The following is a 25,941-nucleotide window of genomic DNA, read 5'->3' as shown; positions in this document are numbered from 1 at the left end:
GCCCTGCATAAAAAAGGTGCAAAAACAGATCCCTGTAACTGCAGACCAATCAGCCTTCTCCCAATCATCAGCAAGGTTATGGAATCCATCATCGCTTCAGACATGAAATCCTTCCTCTTCTCCAATGGCTTGATTTCCAATCATCAATTTGGTTTCAGACCAGGTCATTCTACCCTGGATATGCTGCTTCTGCTCTCCCATCAATGGATGGAGGTCCTCAATGCCAGACAGGAAATCCGAGCCGTATCCCTGGACATATCACGTGCTTTTGACACATTCTGGCGCCCTGCACTACTCACCAAACTCTCTTCCCATGGTATTCAAGGCCATCTCCACTCATGGCTCGCAGACTTCCTCTCCTGTCGCAGTCAACGTGTGGCCCTAAATGGAGTTCTTTCATCCCCTCTTCCTGTGCAGGCTGGAGTTCCTCAAGGTAGCGTTCTGGGCCCTGTTCTTTTTCTGGTTTTCATCAATGATATCTCCGACTCTCTGGAAAATCCTCTATTTCTCTTTGCCGACGACTCCACCCTCTGCCGTACCATCTGTCGTCCCTCAGACCGGCAAGCAGTAGCTTCTTCGCTCACTGCAGATCTGGATAAAATCACAAACTGGTCCAACACGTGGAACATGTCTTTCAATCCAGACAAATCTCACACTCTCACTATGTCTCTTCGAAAGGACCATTTAGAAACCCCCCCCCATCCACTTTCTCAACCATCCTCTGGAAGAAGTCTTTTCTTTCAAGCTTCTGGGTCTCACTATCTGCCATGACCTTTCCTGGGAAAGTCACATTTCCAACCTCGCCTCAAAAGCCAGTCGCCGACTGGGAATCCTCCGTCGTGCAAAGTCCTTCCTCGGCCCTCTTGAGCTCCTGACCACTTACAAAGCTTTTGTCCGTAGCCTGATGGAGTACTGCTCTCCCCTCTTGGCTGGTGCTCCTGCCTCCCACCTTTCTCGGCTTCACGCTGTCGAAACCAAGGCATTTAAGATCATCGGCATCTCCCGCAATGAAGCTGAGTCTTTGGGCCTCTCACTCAATCACCGCAGGTTGGTCGGTGGTCTTTCTGTCTTCTACCGACTCCTCTCCAGCCTTGCCCCCCCCCCTGCTCTCTCTGCGATTTGTCCCCACCTCATTTCCACAGGGCGCTCAAGGTCCGCCAACAACCCCCTTCTGGTAAAACTACCAAAATCAAGAATCAGTGCTCATCTTCACTCTTTCATTCCTCTTTTTTCCCGCCTTTGGAATAAACTTCCTCACTCTATTCTTTCCCATTATTCCCTCCAGGCTTTCAAAACAGCTGTTCACCACCACCTCTTATCTTCCCCCATCCAAATCCTCGATCTTTTCTACCCCCGATAATCCACCCAAGCCCACTTCCTTCAATTCCCCTGCTTTCCTTCCTGAAAGTCCCTGTAATGGCCATCTTCTCTTCGCCATGTTCCCCGTCCCATCCCCATCCCTCTCCCTTCCACAGTTCACCTAATGAGTCTGTTCCCCACTGTTTTGTCCCTTCCACTCCCGCCCCTCTTGTCTCATGCCCCCTTGCTGTGAGTTGTGTGTTAGCTCTCATATGAGCCTCGACAATGTATACAAAAAAAAAATGGTGTGGCAATTTTAACCTTCTTCCCCCACAGTGTAATTGAATTGTGGCAGTGTACTTGAACCTGGGAATGGCACTTGGGCGACTCGTACACTTGAGCCCTCATATACTTTGGTTCAGCCTGAAGTATTTTGGAAAATTTCACCTCCCTTCTCCTTATCATTTCTGAGATTATTTGAATTCCTCATGAACTTCCACTCAGGCAGACGGATTAAAGAGCAGCTTTTGTCAATTCCACAGTGATATTAAACAAACATTTCTTATCTAAATGTTGCACCTCCATTTCTTCAGACTGAGTCACCTTGGAGTCCTAATAACTGCTGACAGGCATTCCAGGTTGGACCAGTAATCTGTACAGGACTACTGCATGGCTGAAGATGTTTTTGATGCAGTAGAACTCTTTGTTTTATTTTAATGTTTTCATCCTTTTTGCAAAGTCTGGTGTTGACCTCATAGTTAAGGTGGCTGCTTTAAGATCTTAGGGTCCTCATTTTGAGCCCTTTTTGGGCCGTTAAATAACACCAGGTGGGTTGACTCACTCAGCCTGTCATCTTTCCAAGGTCGGCAAAATGAGTATCAGCTTACTCAAACCGGGGGCACCTGCATCAATGGCACAGCCGTGCTCACAGCAATGATACAACCAACATCCACAGGCTGGATACGAAATAAGAAGGCCAAAAAAAAAAAACATTACCAGTTGGTTGTCCCTGCCCGCTTCCGTTTTTGAACCCTTCTCGTTTTTTTATCATTTGTTATTTTGTCAAACATCCCAGAAAAAAAAATGCATCCATATACGAAGGAAGCTATGCAGTGAAGTGTCTGCACCACTTAAAAAGTAGCCCCGTGGGGGGCTGATGGTTACTTACCCAATAGGTAGGGTAATCTTATGGTCCTGATGCAAATTAAACATTAACACAAAAAATAAACAACAAACTATTAATGAACGTACGGTGGGTTATAAAGTGTCTTCTTCTTCTTAATTTTTGAAGGATGGGTGGAAGGAAGGACATACCAAATATTGAAGCGGTTTGCACCACTTAAAAATCCATATCTTCGTGTACGACTCTTGCACAATTCTTTGAATCAATCATTTTCCCAATGTCGGTACTGAGGTTTTTTTAGGTTCTAACAAGCCGCGGTGGTGATATTTGAACTGCCACTTTCTGTTTCTGAGCGCGATGTGCAAGCAATACTGATCTGTGTGCATGTCTGTGTATGTATGTAAGTTCCATCGCAACCTCTGCAGTAAAATTCAGTGCACGCTTCCAATGAAAGTGATGCAAAATATGACTGGTTTTAAAAGTAGTGAATTGCAAGACTGATGTAGAATGTAGATAAATTGCATGAACCTGATGAATCATTTTCATGATTTAAGCTTAATTTTTACCTCCGCCACCAAAGGTGAAGGAGGTTATGTTTTCAACCCTCGCTGTCTGTTTGTTAATTGCCAGAATCCTTCGGATTTCGGCAATTATGTTGGTCGGTTGTGTGTGTCATTCTGTGTGTGTGTGTGTCTGTCTGTCTGTTTGTTTGTGTGTTTGTTTACCCTGTAGCAACCACACCGTTTCAGCGATCATAACCAAACTGGGTCCAGATGTCGGCCATAGTCCAACTTAGACACTTGTCGTTTTTGGTTAGTCAAGGTCACCGAAAAACCGAAATTATTATTTTCGCAATAACGTCCGCTAAAATGGTCATATCGACTTCAAACCAAATCCAAAATGTGCATCTTCCAATACTGCATCCAACCATATGTCCCATTGGGGTGTCACACCAACACCCTTCTTAGCGGTCGGGGATCGAATGTCAGGGGGGTCGGGTCAAAACTTTCAAATTGCGATAAAAATGCCATTTCAAGTCCGATTGACTTCCAAGTTATGATCATGACCAAACTATGTGCTATAACTCCTTAAACTATCGACTCCTTAAACTATCGATGTGCACTATCGACTTGTAAGAACTAAATTGATTTCCAGATTTTTGTTTTTTCAGAGATCATGGAGATATGACAAAGTTATTCTGGCAATTCCTTGCCCAACGAGCAATTTCATTTGTTACTAACGAAATCTAAAGATTTCGTAAGTATATTGATGACTTCCGTCATCTGTTTGTGTGTTTGTTTGTGTGTGTGTTTGTTTGTTTGTAGGCACGATAACTCGAGAACAGAAGAAGCTACCAATGTCAAATTACACCACGTGATTCAGGAGGGTGATGGCTAGCGCTGATTAGATTTTGGTCAAAATCGGTCAAAGGTCAAGGTTACAGTGAGGTCAAACATTCGATTTTTGATGGTTTGGTACAGAATCATCATAGAAACTTCTGATTTGCGTCGCTACCTTCTCTTGAGACAGCTTTTATTAGACAAGGTCAGAGGTCAAGTTGACGATTTTGTAAGTACCAGTCTATGACTACTTGTTACTTACGAAATCTTTAGATTTCGTAAGTATATTGATGACTTCCGTCGTGTGTGTGTGTGTGTGTGTGTGTGTGTGTGTGTGTGTGTGTGTGTGTGTGTGTGTGTGTGTGTGTGTGTGTGTGTGTGTGTGTGTGTGCTTGTAGGCACGATAACTCAAGAACGGGAGAAGCTACCGATGTCAAATTATACCACGTGATTCAGGAGAGTGTTGGCTCGTGCTGATTAGATTTTGGTTAAAATCGGTCAAAGGTCAAGGTCACAGTGAGGTCAAACATAATTCCATAAATTCATGTGGAGAAATGGAGTATTTTTGCTTCAGTCGACGTTACGAGTTCGTTTTAACTTCGATTTTAATTTTGTCTTCGGTTTTTGCAATCGCTTAGGACGCTTAACACTGTGTTGTCGAAATTCTGGTAAAAATCGGATGTTTTGGAGATGTTTTAAGATTGTATAAAAAATATTTCACTCACCGGGTCACGGCTGGTCACGTGGTGCAGCGCGCTCAAGCAGAGGCGTCGTTGAGTCACGTAAAGGTTTTCCGTGTGCGCTGATGGTGTTTTCAATAAAGATGGTGTTTAAAAGTCATTTTTTATCCCAATAAATGTTATCGTCGCATGCCTGACTCGCTAAGCCGTTGGATTATGTAAAGATTGTTGGTGGATGGCCGAATATTACGGTTTTGTGACTTTGATAAAATAATATAAAATAATTGCGTGGAGAAATGGAGATTTTTGCTTCCGTCGACGTTACGATTTTTGATGGTTTGGTACAGAATCATCGTAGAAACTTCTGGTTTGCTTCGCTACCTTCTCTAGAGACAGCTTTTATGAGACAAAGTCAGAGGTCAAGTTGACGATTTCGTAAGTACCAGTCTATGACTGCTTGTTTGTTTGTGTGCAAGATGTCTCATAAAGTTGTCGATGGATCTGGATCAAATTTGGTGGGCAGGTTGGGTGCCTGATAATGACAAACTGATTAGATTTTGGTGACGATCCAGATCCAGATCCGAAGACTTTAATTTTTAAAAGTGATTCTTCACCATTGAAAGATAGGGCCAAAAATGATAAATAGCACGATATCTCAAAAAGTTGTAAACGGATTCAGATAAATCTTAGGGGACATGTTGGGTGTTTGACAAGGCCGAATTGATTCAATTTTGATGAAGATCCTAATCCGGATCCGGATCCGATCATTTTTTGAGTGATTCTTTACCATTGAGAGATAGGGCTAAAGTAATATATAATACGATATCTCACAAAGTTCTGCATGGATTTGGATGAAACTTGGTGGGCAGGTTGGGTATGTGACCATGACAAATTGATTCGGTTTTGATGAAGATCCGAATCTGGATCTGGATACGAGAATTATATAATGTTTAAATTGATTCTTCGCCATTGAGAGACTTCTTCGCCAAAAACGATGTATTGCATGACATTTCAAAGTTGTATTGAGCCCGATAATGTTCTCATTGATCAGACATTTTGTGGCGGAGGTATGCGCTCTACCTAGTGCCCTTCTCGTTGAAGATGGTTTTCATCCGTTTGCAAATTCAACGGGAGCTTAAGAGTCCTGAAGCCATGGTATGTGGAAACAATTATTGATGGGCAATGCTCTCTATGTAATGTTTTCTCCGACTTTGCGAGTGTGGAGTTGGACCAGGGAGCGCTGGTGAGTCCACATCTCACAAATGTAAATCTGTGTATTAGATATTTCCTGAAGATCGATATAGAAAGATGGCAAAGTTAATAATTTTATTCTGCACGAAGTGTGTAGTTTTTTTTTTTGTATTTCGCTATACATTTATTTTATATTTGTTTGTAACTGTGGATTGTATTTTTAATAGGCTGTGTACATGACGTGTCAGGTATATGACCCACGTCATATTTGTTTGGGGATAGAAAACTGACATGTCTGGGACATGACTCATGGAATTTTTTTTGGAAAGGGGAAGGAGTGTTGAGGTAAAAAAAAAAAGGTATGTCAGGTACATGATTTGTTGGGTACTAAAAGCCAGTGGCTATGAAGAAAAAGAAAAAAAACAAATAAATAAAATGGGCCTCCTTCATTTATTATTATTATTATTATTATTTATAATCTGGACGATCAACTGGGGTCTCTTTTGGTTGGCCTCATAATAATCCTTTGTGGAAGAAATTGAGTTCTTCTCTATCAGAGTCTGAGATCATTTATTAACAATAAACAACAACAACAAATAATAACAAACATGCACATGGGAAAGAAGGATATACAAGCCAAGCAATATCAAACATGATCCTCTTTCTGCTCAAAATGCACATCGCAATTCTCTTTATATTATTTTTTGAACAGAAAAAGACAGGGGAGGGCTTGACATCTGGCAAAGGTAAATGAAGGGGAGGGCTAACAAGCATGAAGTAATGTGAACATTACTTGAAGAGAGGGTGATAGAGGGTGATAACAGGGTTAGGACAAAACACAGAGACCAGGTGGATTATTTTCTGCAAGACAAATAGGCACCAGCAATGTGTTCTTCTCTTTAGCAGCTGGGCAATTTCATTTTAACATTGGAGACACCAATCTTGGTTATGTGTATTTCAGTGAGATAAAAGCACATACGAATTAGGAAGATACAATTCTATTTTACTTGTATTTAATTAAAAGCAGCAAGTGAATACAACTGAGAAGATACAAATATATTTATTTTTTCTTCCACATCCCACCCTGTTGTTCTATTAGGACAAATTTACATAATTATATTACACGTGATCACCATACCCCGTTCCTAAAGGAGAAAAGATATCCCTTACACAAGTTCACCCAAAATAATGGCAGCAAACGCTCATAGGAGAAGAATGTTGGACAACGGCCATCTTGATCGTGCCCCAGATGGGTTAATGAGTGTGTTTCTGCCTAGTTTATGGCCTGTTCCTCAGCAGCTGTCATGAGTTGTAAAGGCGTGCTACCCGAGGCCAGAAGATTTGCAGGTCAGGGTGTAGATAGAGCAGTACCCAATGGGAACACAGTCTAGGCACTCCTTGAGCTGCAGAGAAGGTAGATCTTGGCAGGTACGGGCTTGGGCCCGACATTGGGTTGCAGATGACACTGGGTCGAAAGAGGCGAAGAGGACTCGAGATGTGACTCAGAGATCCAGCCCCAGCAGAATTTGGGGCCTCGCAGCAGCAGTTCATGCAATCAGGTTGATTCACCAAAGCAAGCTATGCACTTTGGAGGCAGCTGCAATGGCCCCACGAGCCCCCCCGCACCATTGGGCACATGCTGCAGATGACCTGCTGTATGGACCTTCAGGGCCTTCGTTGTGCATTGTGCGACCACGGCAAGTTCACGATGTATCTGCAGAGCAGCAATTTGCGAGTGTGGTCAGGGTCGTTCCCCCATGCAGGCACCATGCAATGGTGACATTAAGTCTTTACCTTCTTGGGGTTTGACTTGTCCAACCTTCTCTTCAGTGGGTTTTTTTTCTTTTTCTTTTTTACATGCTCGTTTCATCTCCTCAGGAAGGGGGTCGTGCCATGATCACATGTTGAATGCCCAATCACCCAAATCTAAGTTCTCCCCATCATCCAATCTTATAGTGGAAGTTCTTCCAAAGCTTCATTAGACGAAATCGTATACTGCATAGTAGAACTGCTCTTAACACTCCGAAACAAGCAAAATCAAGGTTAAACACGGATTACAATTTGATTAATCGTTGTGGGTCAATGTATTTCAATAAGCCTGACAAAAGTTCTTATAGAAGCATCTAACTTGGATTACATGATATATCAAAATTTTGTCTTTCCTTTTTTTCTTTACACCTAAATGACATGCTAAAATCTCAAGAAATCTCAGTTGTATCTATACTCAAAAACAATCATCTAATTTGCTATTTGCATGTAGAAACGGTGGCAGTGTTTATCAGGGTTACAATTTGCACAATTCTAGAAAGGCCTCTTCAGTTTGTACCATTAAAGAGGGAGTAATTTTCCTCTCAAAGCATGAGGCAATCAGTGAAGGTGCATTTAGTGAGGGCAATGTTGTCGTAGCACAATTGAAAAGTACTATGACAACAAATAACATGTCCAACAAAAATCAATAATTTTTTCCACCATCCTCCAACAATCCCTTTTCGTCAAGAAAAATATTCCATCATCTGTGTAATAATTATGAAAGTTAACTTCTTCTTCTTTAATTTTTAATGTATTTTAATTCATCTGAAACATAACTACAACATTCAAACCTAATAAGAGGACAGGCTCCCCCTCCCCCCCCCCCTGTGGAGCAAATACCAAATCCAAAGTGATTTGATTTGCAACAATTTCGATTCTATACCAAATCAACCCCGCTTACTTTGTTGCAAAGTTTGAAATGGGAAATGGGTATGTAAGCATACAAGAAGTGTTACTTAATTAATAATCACGCACCTGTCCAATTAATCAGAGAACAAATAAAATAGGTACTGTATTATTTTAATGCTGCTTGTGGTATCATTGTGGTATCATTACACGATTTTCAATAATATAATTCTTACACTCTGACCTAGTTAACATTCATTTTTCTAATTCCTTCTACAGTAGGCATAATTGTGGTTCTTTTGTTTATCTTTTGGCCAGTATGAGATACTAATCAGTGAGAACAATACAATTACAATACATGGTACAATTCCTAATTCCATTAATTGATTTCATCATTGCTGAAATTCTTTCTGTTTCTGTATTATGGTTAATATAAATACCATGCTGAATTTCCTCATATATTGCTTTTCCCCTTACAATTAACTGATGATTCCTAATATATAATATTGACCAATCTGTGCTCGAGTGATGGGCTTGGAATAATACATCAACCTTTGTCATGTTGTCCATAGCTACAGTGATTAATAATATATTAATCAATCAATACAAGTTACCAATGACCAGCAGCGTACCCCATTGTGACATAACCGATTATTTACATGTGTTCCAAGTTACTGGCTTTAAAGGTGTGGACTCTAATGACTCCGCAAATTTCGATCCATTCAAGAAGAAGTTGGAAAAAAAAATTGTCAGAATAGTCTGACACTTGAAGACCCCAATACATTTAGATTAGGTCCATTGTCCATTGGGACCATACTCTGTACAGAGCGTTGGTGCGGCCGAAGCAGTCTCCTTGGCTATTGGGCACAATCGTGGACAGGTCGCCACTCTGACGCAGGATACTTGAATGACTCGGTCATCCCAGCAAGCTGGTACTCATTTTGCCGACCTCGGAAGGATGGCAGGCTGAGTCAACCCCCTGGTGAATTAATTCAGCGGGCAACGAGGCTTGAACTCAGGACCCTCGGATCCCAAGCCGCCACCCTAACCACTGAGCCAACACCAGGCTAATTTAGATTAGGATTATAAGACAAATGATAAAGGTTTCTCAATTTGTAATTCCAAAACAAAACGATATTAAACGGAACACCAGAAGACTGATGGGCTGCCAAAATCGATCAAGCACAAATCGAGGTTGTATAAAAATTATAAAAAAAAACCTGCAACTGATAACGAATCTAAATTCAAAATAATTTCAAAACAAACTTAATCTGTTGATTAGACAAGTTAAAAAAAAAATCATCACAAAGAGAAACCCTCTCAATACAACTCAAATACCAAAGGAGCCTCATCTATAATCAACCCATTAATTATAACCAAAAGAAACATGGTTTGAATACCATAATCAATTGTAATGGAGAATACCATAATTTTTGATGAGCTGAATCTGAAAGTATTTAACTCAATTCCCATACACAACCTCCACGAGTTACCAACTCTTCCCCATATTTGTGTATTTAACAACCAATCCAGTAAACAGGTATGTGAAAATCACTTTTCCAATGAATATCACTCATCCATCATGACAGTGCAGGTCAAAGCACACTGGTGCGCTGTTGATTGGCTGCACATTGTTGATCTCAGGATCCTCGGATCACAAGTCCACCAACCTAACCATTAAGCCAACACCAGGCATGCATAGCAATCGCTTGTCAACCATTTAATTGGAGTATTTTAAGTGCTTACGCCGCTTGGCGAGTGACCCTCAGTGAACGGTGGTACAGTTCATGTCCCGATCAGGATGTACAGTCGGCATTTGCTACAAGGTAGAGGTACGTAATATGTGGGTATATCTGGATCTGTAATTTTGGGACTCTCCATGGGTGTGTGTTTCTACCTGCATGCTTGGCTATGGGCACCGTGGTGGCAAAGTTTCATCCGTATCTTAGAGGTTTTAATTTTTAACCTCAGCATTGTATGAGCAATCATGTTTTCCTTTGTCATCATGACTGTTTCTAAAGTAATTGCTTATTTTGTATGACTCGGTGCAGTGCTTTACAAAGGTTATATGGTTTCTCCTTGTGAGTTTCAAAGTAAAATACATTTTATAACACCCGATTTCCGAGTCGTTCGCCGTATTAACGTGTTTTCTCAATTACAGAGCCAATTTTTTTTCCACCTGTCACATGACGATTGTGTGTGTGTGTGTTTTTGTGTCTGTGTGTGTGTGTGTGTGTGTGTGTGTGTGTGTGTGTGTGTGTGTGTGTGTGTGTGTGTGTGTGTGTGTGTGTGTGTGTGTGTGTGTGTGTGTGTGTGTGTGTGTGTGTGTGTGTGTCCTACATAACTCCAAAACTACAAAACGTCTCAGCCTGAAACTTTGTAAGCATACTAAGGGAACTCCAAGGAAAATGAAATTGGGTGTTTGGATTAATTAAAATACCCCTTTTGAAGATAATTAACAGCCTTATTTAATTATATCCTTTTTCAGATGCATCCTTGGTCACCGCTCTCCATGGGAGTGTTAAGGCATATCCTGGGTAACCTCGCTGGAGTCTGAAGCCGCCATGTTTTTTGGCCTGCTCAACCATGCCTTGACTTGGAGCAGGCCTTCTTTACAATAAAGTTTTTTTTTTCACTTTCCTCACTCACATTATCGAATGCCTGTTCATCATCGCTCCAAATCACTGGGTACATTATAATGCTTAGAAACTCCCGGAGATGCCAGCATTTATGGCTTTATTTCATTTCTGCACATGCGATAACCTTGAGAATCTATTAAACTAAGCTGAATTATAAAAATTAAGCTGCAGAATCGATCTTAGAAGCAGTTCCGACTCCTAAAAAAAGTGTTAATTTGTTCAATTTTGACATATTTGACATTTTAAGCATCCCCGAGAGTATATGTTTAATAGGACAGTTCGGTGATTGCTTATTGTGTGCCAAGTGAGCCATTTCTTATCAATCATTGTGTTGAAGTGCTTAAGCCATTAGATGAGCACTCTACAATATTTGCACTGTCGCTGAATACTGTATATCGATTGACTTGTACAAAGTTCAGGGGCCACTCGCGTGTGTTGACCACGTGTTGTTCTGTGGTCCAACAGGAGGTGGCTGGCTCACTTAAAATGTGAAATTTTATTTTTCTTGACATTTACCCTTTCTGTTCGTTTTTCCATTACATGACCCATCACTTCGGCAGAGAGAAATACAAATAAAAATGAAACGCTTCATTTTTAAAAGTTTCTTCAACCGTTTTGTGGGTTGCTTGGTGAAGCCACTTGGTGCACATTCCTCCAGCTTCAATGGTGATACCGCAGTTCTAGACCGTAGTTAGGAAGGCAAAATAAATTATACGATCACAATGAGTGAAAAATGTTTTCAGTTATGAAGTAATGAATCGCCACATCATGGCAGGAAAGCCGAGAGGTACGCATGCTTGCTCTGTGCAGCCTGGATTCGAATCCTGACCCAGCTATAAACTGTCACCCAATGTTTCACAGGCATGGTGATTCATCATTATCTGTGTCATCTCTAGGATGGATGATAAACTGGGCATCATATCTGTCTCTCTTCCACCTCTCTCTTTCTGACCCCGGCCCCTTCACCTCCCCCACCCCTCCCCCTGGTCTCCCACCCTTCTCCCTCTGTTGAGGGGACGAGCATGCACGAATCAGATTTGGAGTGAGCCGACCGGTGGGGTGCAAAGGTCACTGCATGTACGAGCAATCGAACATGCATGTATTCATGCAGGCAGACCTTTGCCAGGAAGATTGCTTGGGTTTTAAATGTTCCCATCCCAGGTCTCAAAGTGTGCGTGTGCGTGTGCGCAGAAGTTGCTGTTGTCGCTTGCTCTCTCTCCACATGCGGGTGGGTTTCAGGAGGTGAAACCAAGACCTACCTGGTTTCAGTGTGTGTGTGTGTGTGTGTGTGTGTGTGTGTGTGTGTGTGTGTGTGTGTGTGTGTGTGTGTGTGTGTGTGTGTGTGTGTGTGTGTGCGTGTGTGTGTCACTGATTGGTGTCTACATATGCGGGGTTGAGAATGTGGAATGGAGTCTTCCCAAGGCAGGCTCAAAGTATCCATCTTCATTTTGGTAAAGGGGTCACGATTGTGAATTTTTTTTTTGGTGAAGACCAAGCTGTGACATTTTTTGTTGTCAAAGTTTTATGCTGAGAGCTCTCTTTAGGATCGTCACTATGCCTCAGAGAACTTCCAACTGTCATTCGTTTGTAGTAATATTCCCAGGGATGGTTTTTAATATCTCTGTGAGGTTCTTCTTCATCATTTGATCTGGTGTTTCACTTCGTGGTTAGGGTGGTGGCTTGGGATTGGTGTTGGCTTAGTGGTTAGGGTGGTGGCTTGGGATCCGAGCGTCCTGAGTTCAAGCCTCGTTGGCTGCTGAATTAACACCAGGGGGTTGACTCAGCCTGTCACCCTTCTGAGGTCAGTGAATGAATACCAGTGTAGCAGCCAAAAGGCTGCACATGAAGGGAAGGGGTATCGACGGATTTACTAAAATCTGGGATTGGTGTGGCGCAGGCATGATGGGCTGATTGGCCTCCTCCTGTGCATAATTTCCTTGTAATTCCTTGTAATTCCCATTGATCCAACTGGTACAATTTTTGCATTTTTCAGCTTCCAGGATCTTTTCACTTCATTCTTGGGGTCTTGGTATTTGATCATTTTCTTGATTTCTGCATCGTTTAGTTCAAAATCACTGGTATTAGCACCTCTCGTCACAATGACTTCTTCTCTTTTTTTGTACCTTTGTATAATATCTGGTTGCAATTCTTTGTTTTTGATGTTCACACTTTATGGGATCATTAGGTCGTACGAGAGCGGTACTTTCATGTTTTCAGTTACTGCTATTTGGTTCATGTTCCCACATATTTTCTGGAACTGGGATATCAAAGTTTTGCAGATATGCCAGCAGATTACTTTACAAACTCTGCTGTGTCATCATGTGTTCAGCTGTTCTGACGAGTTTTTTTTTTGTTTTGTTGTGTGTGTTCGGTCATTAAGCAAAACATATCATTCTCTTTGCTCACGCCAACTCCACCCCTCCCACTTCTTTCACCTTTTTTTTTCGTCCTCACCCTCCCCCCCAACCCCTCACTCTCTCACTCTTTCTCTCGCTGTTTCTCTCTTTTTCTCTCTCTCCTCCCCCCCCCTCTCCTTACACCCTCCCTTCTGCAGTGTATTGCAATGTTTGGTGAGGTGTTGCTCTCCCCACCTCACACATCTCATTCCTTGCTCCCCCCCCCTTCCTAGCTTCCCCTCCCTCCTCCCTTTGTCCTGTCCTCTCCCCTCCCTTCTCTCCATCTTCTCCCTTCCCCTCCACTCCCTTCTCTCCATCCTCTCCATCCTCTCCCCTCCCTTCCCCTCCCTCCCTCCATTTTCTCTCCTTCCCTGACCTCCTCTCTCTCCCCTCCCCCTCTCCTCTCTTCCTCACTCTCCTTCCCCTCCCTCCTCTCTCCCCCGCTTAATATCCTATCCCCGTCAGCGAAGTGACGAGTTGTATTTGCTGGTCGTAATAATAATAATAATAATAATCCACACAAGTTTCCATATTCCCTCTCTTTGATCTTCATTCCTTTCCCCTTCAGTCATTATCATTGCCGAATTGGAAGACCTTCATTTCCAATCACCATATTTCGAGATCTTTCACTTTTTCATCCCTTCCCTTCACCAATTCCAATATTTTCCGATAACGAAGCAGGATCGTTCTCATCTCAAAAACCTTACCCTAATTAGGACTCTTCTCCCACATTTTAAAAGCAGATATTATCTGGTCCTCAACCTTGAAAGTCGATGCTTCTGAGCCATAGTAGTCTAAACTCCATTGCAGAGATTCAATTAAGTCCTTATGTTAAAAAGTAATATAGAAAATGCATGATTACAAACAGACTACAACTTTAGAAAATAGTAAAATAATTTAAATGCAATCAGTCATCTCTTGCCTTCGTGGTTCCACAATTTGCTGTGAGAAATCAAAATCAAAAATCGCTGAAGATGGTTTCTGAAGACAGCTCAAAACTTTTTTGGAAGTTGATGGAATAATAGTCGTCGTGAGGGCAATTTGTAACATTGGATTTTATCAACCAAAGCCTATGAGTATTTTAACTGCCGTGGGAAGCGAGCTACAGCTGAGGTTTGGAGTATTAGCCTTTCATCAGAGCAAGAGAGCCAACTCTGAAAACGACAGTCACACCTTTCTTTCCACTGCAATTGACATACTTTGTTTAGCTGTCATTTGATGAAATCCATCATTTAGGAAATGAGTTTTGCCTTAACTTCAACAAAGTGATAATTCAGGGTTATATGGGATAAAATAATAAGATTATAATGCTAGGTTTGTTGTGGAAATCAAAATGTTATCTTTAAAGAAAGACATTAAAACCAAAAATCTTTTTAATGAGATAAATAAAACTAGTCTTTTTGAATGAGGTAACTAACCAGAGTAACATATTCTTACTTGTTCCTCTCTAACACCCAACTCCTGCAGCTCCTTAACCTGTGAAGACATAACTCTTATCAATCAAGGAAAGCCTTCAATGGAGGCTGGAAACTCAAGCTGGAGATTTGAGGATGGTGGCTCCAGTTGGGGGTCAAAACAAGCTGAACCCCGGCTACATGCCGGAGAGGCTCCACTGGCAAGCCGGCGTGGCAGGCAGAGACGCCGTGCCGATGGCGGTACATGGCAAGGTGACTCTCCGCCTGCTGTTGACCTCTCACAAGAGGAGTTTTCAGAGGGAGAGGAAGAGGAGGATGAAGAAGAACTAGTTATTGAGTGCTCTGAACTTGAGGCTTCTGGCTATGCGAGTGATGGTGACCTACTCAACCGGGGCCTGTATAGTAAGCCACATGGGTATGACGTCTGTATTTTATTTGTTTTTTGAAGAAATTCAAATAGTGAGACATACTTACCTTGTGCTTGCAGTCCAATCTCACCACAGATATTTATCGACAGATTGTGGGTGATTTACGGTTGGGGGGATCTCCTTCCTTTTATCTGCCATTTCCCCATGGTGACAGGGTACGAGGAAATAAAGCGTTGCGAGTTCACCAGCATCACAGTAGGCGTGGAAGAGGTGTCGGAGAGCCTGACAGGTAGCCAGCCTGTCACATTACAAAACCTAGTCTTGTATGTTTCCCGTTGCTGTTATTTATTTATTTATGTATTAAGTACCTGTGGCTTACCATAAATAAATATTTTTTAGTTTAAGTTGTATTTTATTTCTTGTTGATTGTATCAATGTAATGATTTTAATACCTCGATTGAAATTGCTTAATTATACATGCTCTTCTCCCTGTTTTGGGCAATCAGAATAGCTTAGAGGATGCATATTAAACTTTGAGCTGTCGAGTTGGATTTGTGATTGAAAAGGATAAACTGCCGTTCTGATGATTCACAGGCAGGGGCATTGCATTGCAGAGTCAGCCATCCTTCGGAGTGATGTAAAGCTGGCATTTCTCACCTGCCAGCACACGCTTGTGGGTGTTGAAGATGCCAAAGTATTTTTTTAAATAGAGCAGCTGGGTAGACGCTAATACCCAGGCCATGAGGTTTCAAATTCTAGCTTCTTGATTTTCCACAAAAATGTCAATGCCAAACCGCATAATATACTCCATGTAATGAAACTGCTTTCACAGAAATGACACAATATATCAATTTGTTTTCTCACTAAATCACATTGATGGTGACCTGCTTTCATTATTGCTGACGTTTTGCCCAGTAACTGCATCACACATTGTCTGTCACATGAACTGGCAACCTTAACCTCATGAACTGTGATTCATCTAATTCCCTTACAGCTGGGAAGACAGCAGCTCTGCAAGCAGTGGCCTGAGTGATACCATTGAGAATATAAGCACCGATGATCTTAACACCAGCTCATCAGTCAGCTCTTATCCAACAACACCAACTAGCACCAAGAAACCCCAGATTTTGCAGGTCTGCACTTTACAACCAGAACTCTTATTCTTGTGTAAGCAAAGTGAAACAAAGATAAAGTAAGAAAACGAGCAGCCAATGCTAGCAAGTGCATTTGGTCTTTCAAGCTGAAGTATGAAACCACCTTTTTGATAAGAGCACCATGTTGTGAGTTTCCATGAGTAAGTAAATAAATAAATTAACTAATGTGGGCAGCTGTCTTTGCTTTTGACTAAATAGTCCTTCAGGGACCAAGCAGACCGTGTATTCTCACATCTTCATTACACTTCTGGAGAGTTGGTGTGACACATGCCTGCAATTGGTCAAGAGACCAAGGTAATCATTGCAGGCCTGTGTTGCTTCATTCCTTTGGTGGAGAAATTAATGAAGTATGCATGGCCTGCCCCAGATTTGGTGAAGCCCCAGATGAAGGGCACTGTGAAACGTTTGGTTTCATAAGACTTTGAATTGGTTGTGTTTGTGCTTTGTCCTTCCATAGCTCACGGTGTTTTCAGCTTTTCTGAAAGTAGTCATCCAACTACAAACTATTATTCAACACAATAACTCTGTCTGGGGTTGCTTTGGCATATACCATGGAGGGTGGCTTTTATACTCAGGTTCCCTCACTTTCTCTTTCTTTGAAATATATGGCTGTACAAATTACAAATGGGAGCAAACCTGTCATGCATAAAGCACCCACTTGGCATGACAAGATAGGTGTTAGAGTTGCTCGTCTGAATGTTGGTACTTTGCTTGGTAGAGCTGGTTAGATAGCGGAAACTTTGAGCCGCAGAAGAGTGGATGTATGCTGTGTGCAAGAAACAATGTGGAGGGTAGGTGCTGAAACAATGGTCACAGGTAAAAGTGATTGGTACAAATTATTTTGGATAGGTTGTGACTGGAACTGGTGGTGCTGGGATTATCGTGGCTGAGAAGTGGGTGGAGAAGGTGTTGGAGGTTAGGAGGGTAAATGCAAAGTTAAAGTCCAAAAGCTGTTGTTTGATAAGTGTATGTTAACAGTAGCATCAACATATGCCCCACAGATAGGATTAAGTAAGGAGGAGAAGGATGAGTTTTGGGAGACACTTGTGCATGTTGTTTCAGGGATAGTGAGAGAGAAGTTGGTGTGATCAAAAGAGATTTGAATGGACATGTTGGAGCATTGGCAGAAGGATATGAGGGCGTGCATGGTGGGTCAGGTTTCGGAGTTAGAAACACTGAAGATGTAAGAATACTTGAGTTTGGGGATGCTTTAGATATGGTCGTCTGAAATACAATGTTTAAGAAGAGGCCGAGCAGACTGATCACTTATGAGTCAGGAGGTATGAAGAGCCAAACAGACTACTTTCGAGTTTGGAGATTACATAGGAAGCTGGTTAAGTATGTAAAAACAATAGGTGGAGAAGAATGTACCTTACAACATCGGCTGCTAGTATGTGATGTAAAGTTAAGTTGGAGCAGGGAAAAGAGGAAACCTTACATCCCAATGAGAAGAGAATGGAACTAAGAGATCAGAATGCAAAGGAACATTTCTATAGGGAACTTCTGGAAATGAATCTTGGAAACCCTATGATAGGAGAGGATGTAGAGAGTTGTTGGAACTCTTTAAAAGATGGGCTGCTGCATGTGACTGAAAAGACATGTGGCTGGTCAAAGGGCCCAGCTAGACATGAGGCTACGTGGTGGTGGAATAATGAGGTGGATGTGGCAATTCAAGAAAAAAGAAAATTGTTTAGGATTTAGAAAAAGGGAGGGGATAAGTAGGAATACTTAGTGGCTCAATGTATGGTAAGAAGGGAAGTTTACAAGGCTAAAAAATGAGTGCAGGATTCACTTTCAGATGTGATATATATATATATATATATATATATATATATATATATATATATATATATATATATATATATATATATATATATATATATATATATATGATATATCCTCAGATGTGAGGATAGCAGATAGTGGGTGGGGGGAGATATTTAGGATTGCAAAGCAAATGATCAGTCAAAATATGGATCTCATAGGAGAACAATGTGTGAAGGATGACATGGGAAATGTACTGATTGACCATGGGGAGATTTGAAATGCTTGGACGAGTTACTATGAGCACCTGTTAAATGAGGAGTTCCCTTAGAACAGGGATATTCTGGAGGCAGTAGAGCTAGTGCAGGGCCCACCACCTGAAATAAAGAATGAATGGATGAAGAAAGCCATTGATGAAATGAAGAATGGTAAAGCAGCGAGCAGCACTGGTATTGTTGCAGAAATGCTGAAGGCAGCTGGTGATATTGGAGTGAATTTAATCACTAAATTGATAAATGCAATTATAAGGGAGACATCTATCCCAGATGACTGGTTAAAGAGTGTAATGGTGAATATTTATAAAGGGAAGGGTGATGCCTTCGTTGAGAGCAACTTTTGGGGTCTGAAGTTACTGGACCATGGAATGAAAGTGGTAGAAAGAGTCATGGATAAATTGACAAGAAAGTGTGTCAATACACATGAAATGCAATTTGGTTTCATGCCAGGAAGGGGCAATGTAGAGGCAATTTTTATAGTTAGGCAATTACAGGAAAATATCTGGGGAAGAATAAATAAACAACTGTACTTTATATTTGTGGATATGGAGAAGGCGTTTGATAGGGTGCCTCAGGAAGCGGTGCAATGGTCCATGAGAAAGTTATGTGTGGAGGATTGGTTAGTTGGGGTAGTCATGGCAATGTATAATGGCCCAAAAACCTCTGGGGGTAAATGTGGTGCAGAGTGAGGATTTTGAAGTAAAAATGGGTGTTCAGGGGTCAGTCTTGAGCCCAATCCTGTTTATCATGGTTCTTGAGGCTATATCACAGGATTATAGAGGAGGCTTACCTTGGGAACTCTTGGATGCTGATGAACTAGTGCTGATAGCCATCACTGTGGAAGAATTAAAGGGTATATATGCAGTATGGAAGGAGGGTACAGAAGGCAGAGCACTGAAAGTGAATACAGGGAAAACAAAAGTACTGATTAGTGGTACGGGAGAAAGAAGTGTGGAAAAGAGAGGGAGGTGGCATTTTGCTGTCTGTAGAAAAGGTGCAGATAGCAATTCAATATTGTGTAAATCCTGCAACTGCTGGGTGCTTAAGAGGTGTAGTGGCATCAGGGGTGGACTGCAGGTGGTACCCGACTTCAAATGTGCTGTTTGCGCAGGTAAACAAGTGACTCGTGTCATTCCATCTGAAATCACCAAATTTAAGAAAATGTCCCCAGTTGACCACCTCAGACTTACTTTAAACTTTCATAAAATAGTTACCAGGTATCAAAATGAAGCTGCGTAAAATTTTAGGTCCATAGATGCAGCCAACTCCGAGATATTGAGGGTTGAAAATGTGGTTGTGGTCCTATTTTTACGGTCGTTGCAAGCATCACGAAATGAACGGCTACTTTTAAACTCCCACAACTTTTTAAATATTAATGCTAGAGCCTTGAAATTTTCAGAGATTATTCTTCTATAACTGCTCTGTAAGAAAAAACATAAAACTGAGTATATCTCTATTAAATTTTATGACCTGATCAGTTGAAATCCAGGAAAAAAATGTTGGTTTTGTATGAAGACCCAACTTTGAGACCCCATATATTTTTATTGACCCATCCCAGAAGCTTGAACATTTTTCATGTAATAACTGTATGGTAGTAGTATTCAAATACATGTTTACTTTTCTTAATCAGTCATATATAATACAGTCATGATCCCTCAAAAATTGAAAATTTTCATTTTTCCCCGAAATTCAAGTGAGGATTGCAAATATATGACAAGGTATACCACTTCAAATTGTTCACCATTGGAAAGAGCATATTCAAGTTTACAAAATTGTCAAATATCAAAGTGGTATATTTGTAAAAATATATTTTCTATTTTTTTTTTTAAACTGTTGTTAACACAGTCATGAATACATGAAGTGTATGCATGGTGTGGGCACCATGGTAATCATGAATGATTAGTTCTATGATTCAAATTAATAATACAAAAATATATCACCTACTGCAATAACAATGTAATAAAACATTTCACCTAAATGATTTGAATAGGTCCTTGATCTGCTTTTCCAAGTCAGGTGCAAGCTTGTACTGCCTCCCAGTTGACGTTAGGGGAGCATCAATAACTTTCATCACATGGACCAAAGGAACCCAATAAATGTCCTCCCTTGAATGTAACTATATACACTGCTGACATCAGCAGATCAGCCACTATTCCTGAAGGCCCGGTCACACCTTGACGTTTTAGCCAACGTATGCCGATTTTTGAATTTTTTTTCTAAAACGCTGGAACACGTTGAATACGTTATGGGTAAGTTTTGATAACATTGAGAGCACGCTGAAAAACACTGCCATACGTCGTTGTACGTTGGCTTTAAACGTTGTACTTTTTGGTTGTCCTCAAATTTTTTCATGCTTGAAATTTCACGACGTATGCTGGCGTATGACTCACACATTCCGCTACGCTGGCCACAAGTTGTATGCACGGTCTGCGATCGTTGACAGACGTCAACACATGCTACTTGTAAGTTAATCATAAGTTGAGACACGCCGAGGTAATGTTTAGCGTACCCGAAACTTATTTCTAACCTATGATTAACGTGTTTTTGGCACGTTACGCGATCGTTGCCACACATCGACAGACGTTACTTTTAAGTGACTCATAGGCTGAAAGACGTCGGTATAATGGATTGTCCTTGCGTCAGCGTCCACGGCCACGGCCAGGACACTTATTTGCAGCATTCTTCAAACTTTTCTTCGGCATGACGAGGATGTTCACACTTCGATGTCTAGCTTGGCTATGATTCCAATTGTCCATCGGCAGCGTCTATTTAAAATAGTCGAGTTTGAGCGTTTTAACACGTTCAGAAGAAACGCTTCAAATTTCCAAACCCCAGCGTCAAAAAACAAAGGCGAGTGACAGCAATTTAAATCGTTCATTGTAAACAATGAAAATAGCTGAGTGGTACCGTTTAAAAGTCGTTGAGTGTAAAAAAAAATCCAATTGTTGAGCGCAAGCGTCTACTTTCAATAGTGGAGATGCAGCCATTTAAATCGTTGAGTTTATCATTTAAATCGTGAAACGCAAGGACGATCCATCATAACCCACACCCTCCCCTCACACTCACCTACTACTGCCAACATGAACAAACTACTACTACTACTAATACTAATACTGATACTGATACTGTTACTGCTGACATGGACATCGACTCAAAAAGGACTCGAAAACACTGTTGGGTTCCCCTTTTATGAGCAGCATTTTTATATACCAATTCCCAAAACCGCTGGGAACACGTCTTTATATGGCAGTAGTAAGCTAGAAACACGTAAATTTTTTTTTTGTCGACCGGAAGACGTCATTGGAATACGTCTACATACGTCGATGTGTGTTGGGACTAAGTAAAGAATTGGTTCAAAGCACGTCAAACATAAGTTAGAAATAAGTTTCGCGTAAAAAAGACATTACCGCGACGTGTTTCGACTTATGAGTAGCTTATAAGTAGCCTTTGTGGACGTGTGTAAGCGTCCACATATCGTGTGTAAAACTTACCCCCATCGCATGCGGAACTTGTGTCATACGCCGAGTACGTCGTAAAATTTTGAACATGTTTAAAATTTCTTGACGTACTCTACTTACTACGACGTATGATAGCGTACTTTAGTGTTCTACTCACGTATACCAAATTACTCATACCGTATTTGACGTGCCCCAACGTTTTAGACACATTTTTCTTCGGTCGGCATACGCTGGCAAGATCGCCAAGGTGTGACCGCGATGTTGACACTTCCATTTCTACGGCAGTTATGATTCGAATCGTTGTGCGTCAGCCTTTTAATAGGCTACGTCACGACATCGTCGGCGATGCGTGCAACGCGCTATGCCTAAGTTAGACTATCGTTGGGCATCGGTTGTGTAGGCCGACAACAGGTTCAGCATTCGTTGGTATAAGTTATCTAAAACACAACGAAACGTTCTGTGTCCATTACCAATGCGTTATACATAAGACCAAGTCGCTATGAATACGTCCGAATCTTTAAAAAAAAACATCAGAAGTTCAACGTAAGCCAGCATTTTACATACATTTTAATACGTTGCCATCGCTGGCTAAAACGTCAAGGTGTGACCGGGCCTTGAGTTCTATTTTTAGCCCCAGCCAGATGAGTTAAGCTCCTGCTATTTACAAATGAGAAACAAAGAATTACAAATTCAAATTTCAAAGTATTTTGTTCATGGTATCCTAATAGCAGATGATATGTATGTACATTGTATATACATGTACTACACATATGTACTACATGTAAAAGGACTGTTCATTAAATAGCACACAAACGCGCACAGCACTGGCAGAACATCATTTATTCAAATATTAAAAAAAAATATTGCTATAAACATTATACCACATTGAAATGTTAGATGTAAGTTAACTTGAATATGCTCTTTCCATTGGTGAACAATTTGAAGTGGTATACCTTGTCATATATTTGCAATCCTCACCTGAATTTTGGGAAAAAATGAAAATTTTCTATTTTTGAGGGATCATGACTGTATTATATATGACTGATTAAGAAAACTAGACATTTATTTGAATACTACTACCATACAGTTATTACCTGAAAAAATTTCAAGCTTCTGGGATGAGTCAATAAAAATATATGGTGTCTCAAAGTTGGGTCTTCATACAAAACCAACATTTTTTTCTGGATTTAAACTGATCAGGTCATAAAAATTAAGAGGTATACTCCGTTTTATGATTGTTTCTTACAGAGCAGTTATAAAAGAATAATCTCTGAAAATTTCAAGGCTCTAGCATTAATATTTAAAAAGTTAGGGGAGTTTAAAAGTAGCCGTTCATTTTGTGATGCTTGCATCGACCATAAAAATAGGACCACAACCACATTTTCAACCCTCAATATATCGGAGTTGACCGCATCTATGGACCTCAAATTTTACGCAACTTCATTTTGATACCTGGGAACTATTTTATGAAAGTTTAAAGTAAATCTGAGGGGGTCAACGGGGAGGCCTCCGGTGATATGAGGTGGAATGACTCTCCAGTTAAAGCGGAAAGGTTAGTTTATGGGGATATATCTCTGGAATGTGGAGATAAATTATATTACCTTGGTGATATGATTAGTGCAGGTGTTAGTGTGGAGGCAGCAGTGAATGCAAGAATTAGAAGTGGCTGGAGGAAGTTCAGGGAGTTGTTACCCCAATTAACATCAAAAGGGACCTCTCTCCAATTAAAGGGAAAACTTTATGCAGCTTGTGTGAGAAGCATGATATTGTATGGCAGCGAAACACAGGTGATCAAAAAGGAGGATGAAAGGCGGTGTGAACAAAATGAAATGAGAATGGTGAGGTGGATGTGTGATGTGACACCGAAGGATAGAAACCAAATGTGGAATTAAGATACAAGTTAGGTATAGAAAGCAATTGTGAGGTCATGCGTAGGGGTAGGTTGAGATGTTCCAGACATGTGGAAAGTATGTGGTCGGGTAGTTGTGTGAGGAGGTGTATAAATGTCAATGTGAATGGAGAGAGAGAGCTCGCGTCCATCCGAGGAAAACATGGGATGTGTTGCTGAGAGATGATCTGAGAGTGAAAGGCCCAACAAGAGGGCAAGCAAGGGATCATGCAGCCTGGAAAGCAGCCATTAGGTAAACCAGAGCTTACACATGCAAGCATGGAAACAGGTGTAAAATGATGATGATGATGATGATGATGATGATGATGATGATGGTGATGATTAACTGAAATTATGAATGATATTGTTAACTTGTGATTAATAGAGGCTGCAGTATACTTTTGAGTTGACAATGCCCTTCAAGAGCAACATATTTCTCATTTTCCTCTACCTATTGTATCCCTAGTTGAAGACAGACACAGAAAAATTTTCTTTCATCGATGGTGCTGGTAGCAATGGGAACATGCTTGGCCTGGCAGGCAATAAACTCACGGACTCTGTGGTGATATCTCGTGGTCGGAGGTCTGAGAACAGGGGGAAGCTTGGCCTTGATGCATCTGGACAACTTAATTCTCAGTGTCAGTTTAGGTCCTTTGATCGTGAGGAAATGCTCCTCAAGATGCCTGGTGAGGAATGAGGAACCATCTTCCTTCTCTATATGTGATATTTATTTTCTCTTTTCTTTATCACAATGGGCATACTGAGGTTTTTTTTTTTTTGTCACAGGTCTGACTGATGATGCTAAAGCCTCAGAGCAATCATGTTTATCTCCAAAACAAATTCGTCGCCGACAAGGCTTTGTGGAAACCTGTGGGGCAATGGATCTGATTTGTCAGCCGTTATTGTCAGGCCCGGGGAAGGGTGTCAATGTCTCCAGTCATGCTTCTAGCTTTACTTGGTCTGTGGAGGCAGGCATGGCCACGGGAACCCCTTTGGGAGGAAAGTACTCCCATCAATGTGGCACATCATCTCTGGTCCGAGCTAGCCGCAAGACAAGCTTGGACAACTCACTGAAGAGAGAAGGTGGGTCTTGGGCCTCTGCTCGCACCAGCATGCAGTATCGCAGCCTTCCACGTCCTGGAAAGCTCTCTGATCAGCCGCTGGATACACTGCGCCGGGTTGGCGGTGGTCGTGATGTGAATCCCCTCAGCTGGGACCCTACACGGTTTGCAGCAATGCCACCACATAATCAGACTGATCGTGAAAAAGCACTTTCAGCAGATGCTGGTGTCTTAAGCCTTCCTGCCAAGTCTGGCCTGGTGTTTTCAAGAACCACAGGGCATTGTGAGGTTCCTTTCCTGAGTGGCAGTTTGCCGTCTGCCCGACTGTAAGTTTTGTGCTTAACTGTTTGTTATTGATACCAAACTATAAGCATTTATTTTCTAAGCTTGTGCACACATCGGCCGAGAGGACACAATCAGGCCACATTTCATGGTCACATGAAATTGGCTTGTGTGTGGTATTTATTACATTATAAGACCGTCATCCCAATTCCAATAAAGATCAGGAAATGCGGACATTACTTGATAAATATTGTTGTGGGCCAGGGGTCGCGGAGATACTGCAAGGGTGGAGGCATCCCCGGTTCTCCCCGGGCTCACCGTGAGTTGAGGCTGTTGCACACAAATAAGTCCGTGTCGCGGCGGGTCACTAATCGACCGCGAATGCCAACAATTTAACCACATGACCAATTATCCTCTGTCTGACTACCGTTTAACTGTGGTACACACAGTCTCCTTATCAGGGAATCGTGCACTCGATGTGTACTTGCGTTAAACTTACCACATCAGGTGCAGCCGAGCGGAGCTGCCAAGTATGCACCGGCTAAAAAATAGATTCTGGGGGTATAACTTCCCGGTGAATCTCATGTGTGAACTATGCTGGACCAATGGAGGAAAATATTAAAATTAGCTGTGCACATTTATGACAAAGCAATTTATTCCAACAAGGTGAGAAAAATTATGTGGCACGATGTACAGCAGGGGAAAGCATGGAATTAATGGGTGTGCCAAAGGAAAAGCAAACATCTACAAAAGAAAACACAGTGCAGAGTTACCTTGATAAACTTCTGCAATCTTAACTTATGTTACACATAAGAGGCGCCATCACACACACACACACACACACACACACACACACACACACACACACACACACACACACACACACACACACACACACACACACACACACACACACACACACACCCGAGGAAATTAGAGGTAGACTTTCGAGG

General features: G+C 41.5%; 1 protein-coding gene across 3 annotated transcripts in view; it reads left to right on the top strand.

Moving 5' to 3' along the window:
• Positions 1-25,941, top strand: part of LOC147026463 (neuron navigator 2-like) — a 181,943-nt gene that overhangs the window by 49,092 nt on the left and 106,910 nt on the right. For all 3 annotated transcript variants that reach the window (XM_085881896.1, XM_085881894.1, XM_085881893.1), the window contains 5 exons: positions 14,791-15,153; positions 15,321-15,395; positions 16,101-16,239; positions 24,112-24,331; positions 24,432-25,032. In XM_085881896.1, coding sequence (XP_085738022.1) covers positions 14,791-15,153; positions 15,321-15,395; positions 16,101-16,239; positions 24,112-24,331; positions 24,432-25,032 — 1,398 coding nt within the window. The remainder of the gene's footprint in view (positions 1-14,790; positions 15,154-15,320; positions 15,396-16,100; positions 16,240-24,111; positions 24,332-24,431; positions 25,033-25,941) is intronic.

Source organism: Eptatretus burgeri, chromosome 5 (assembly GCF_056783735.1).
Source record: "Eptatretus burgeri isolate ZD-2024b chromosome 5, Ebu_testis_v1, whole genome shotgun sequence".
Taxonomy (NCBI): Eukaryota; Metazoa; Chordata; class Myxini; order Myxiniformes; family Myxinidae; genus Eptatretus; species Eptatretus burgeri.
This window is presented reverse-complemented; position numbering and strand designations above follow the sequence as displayed.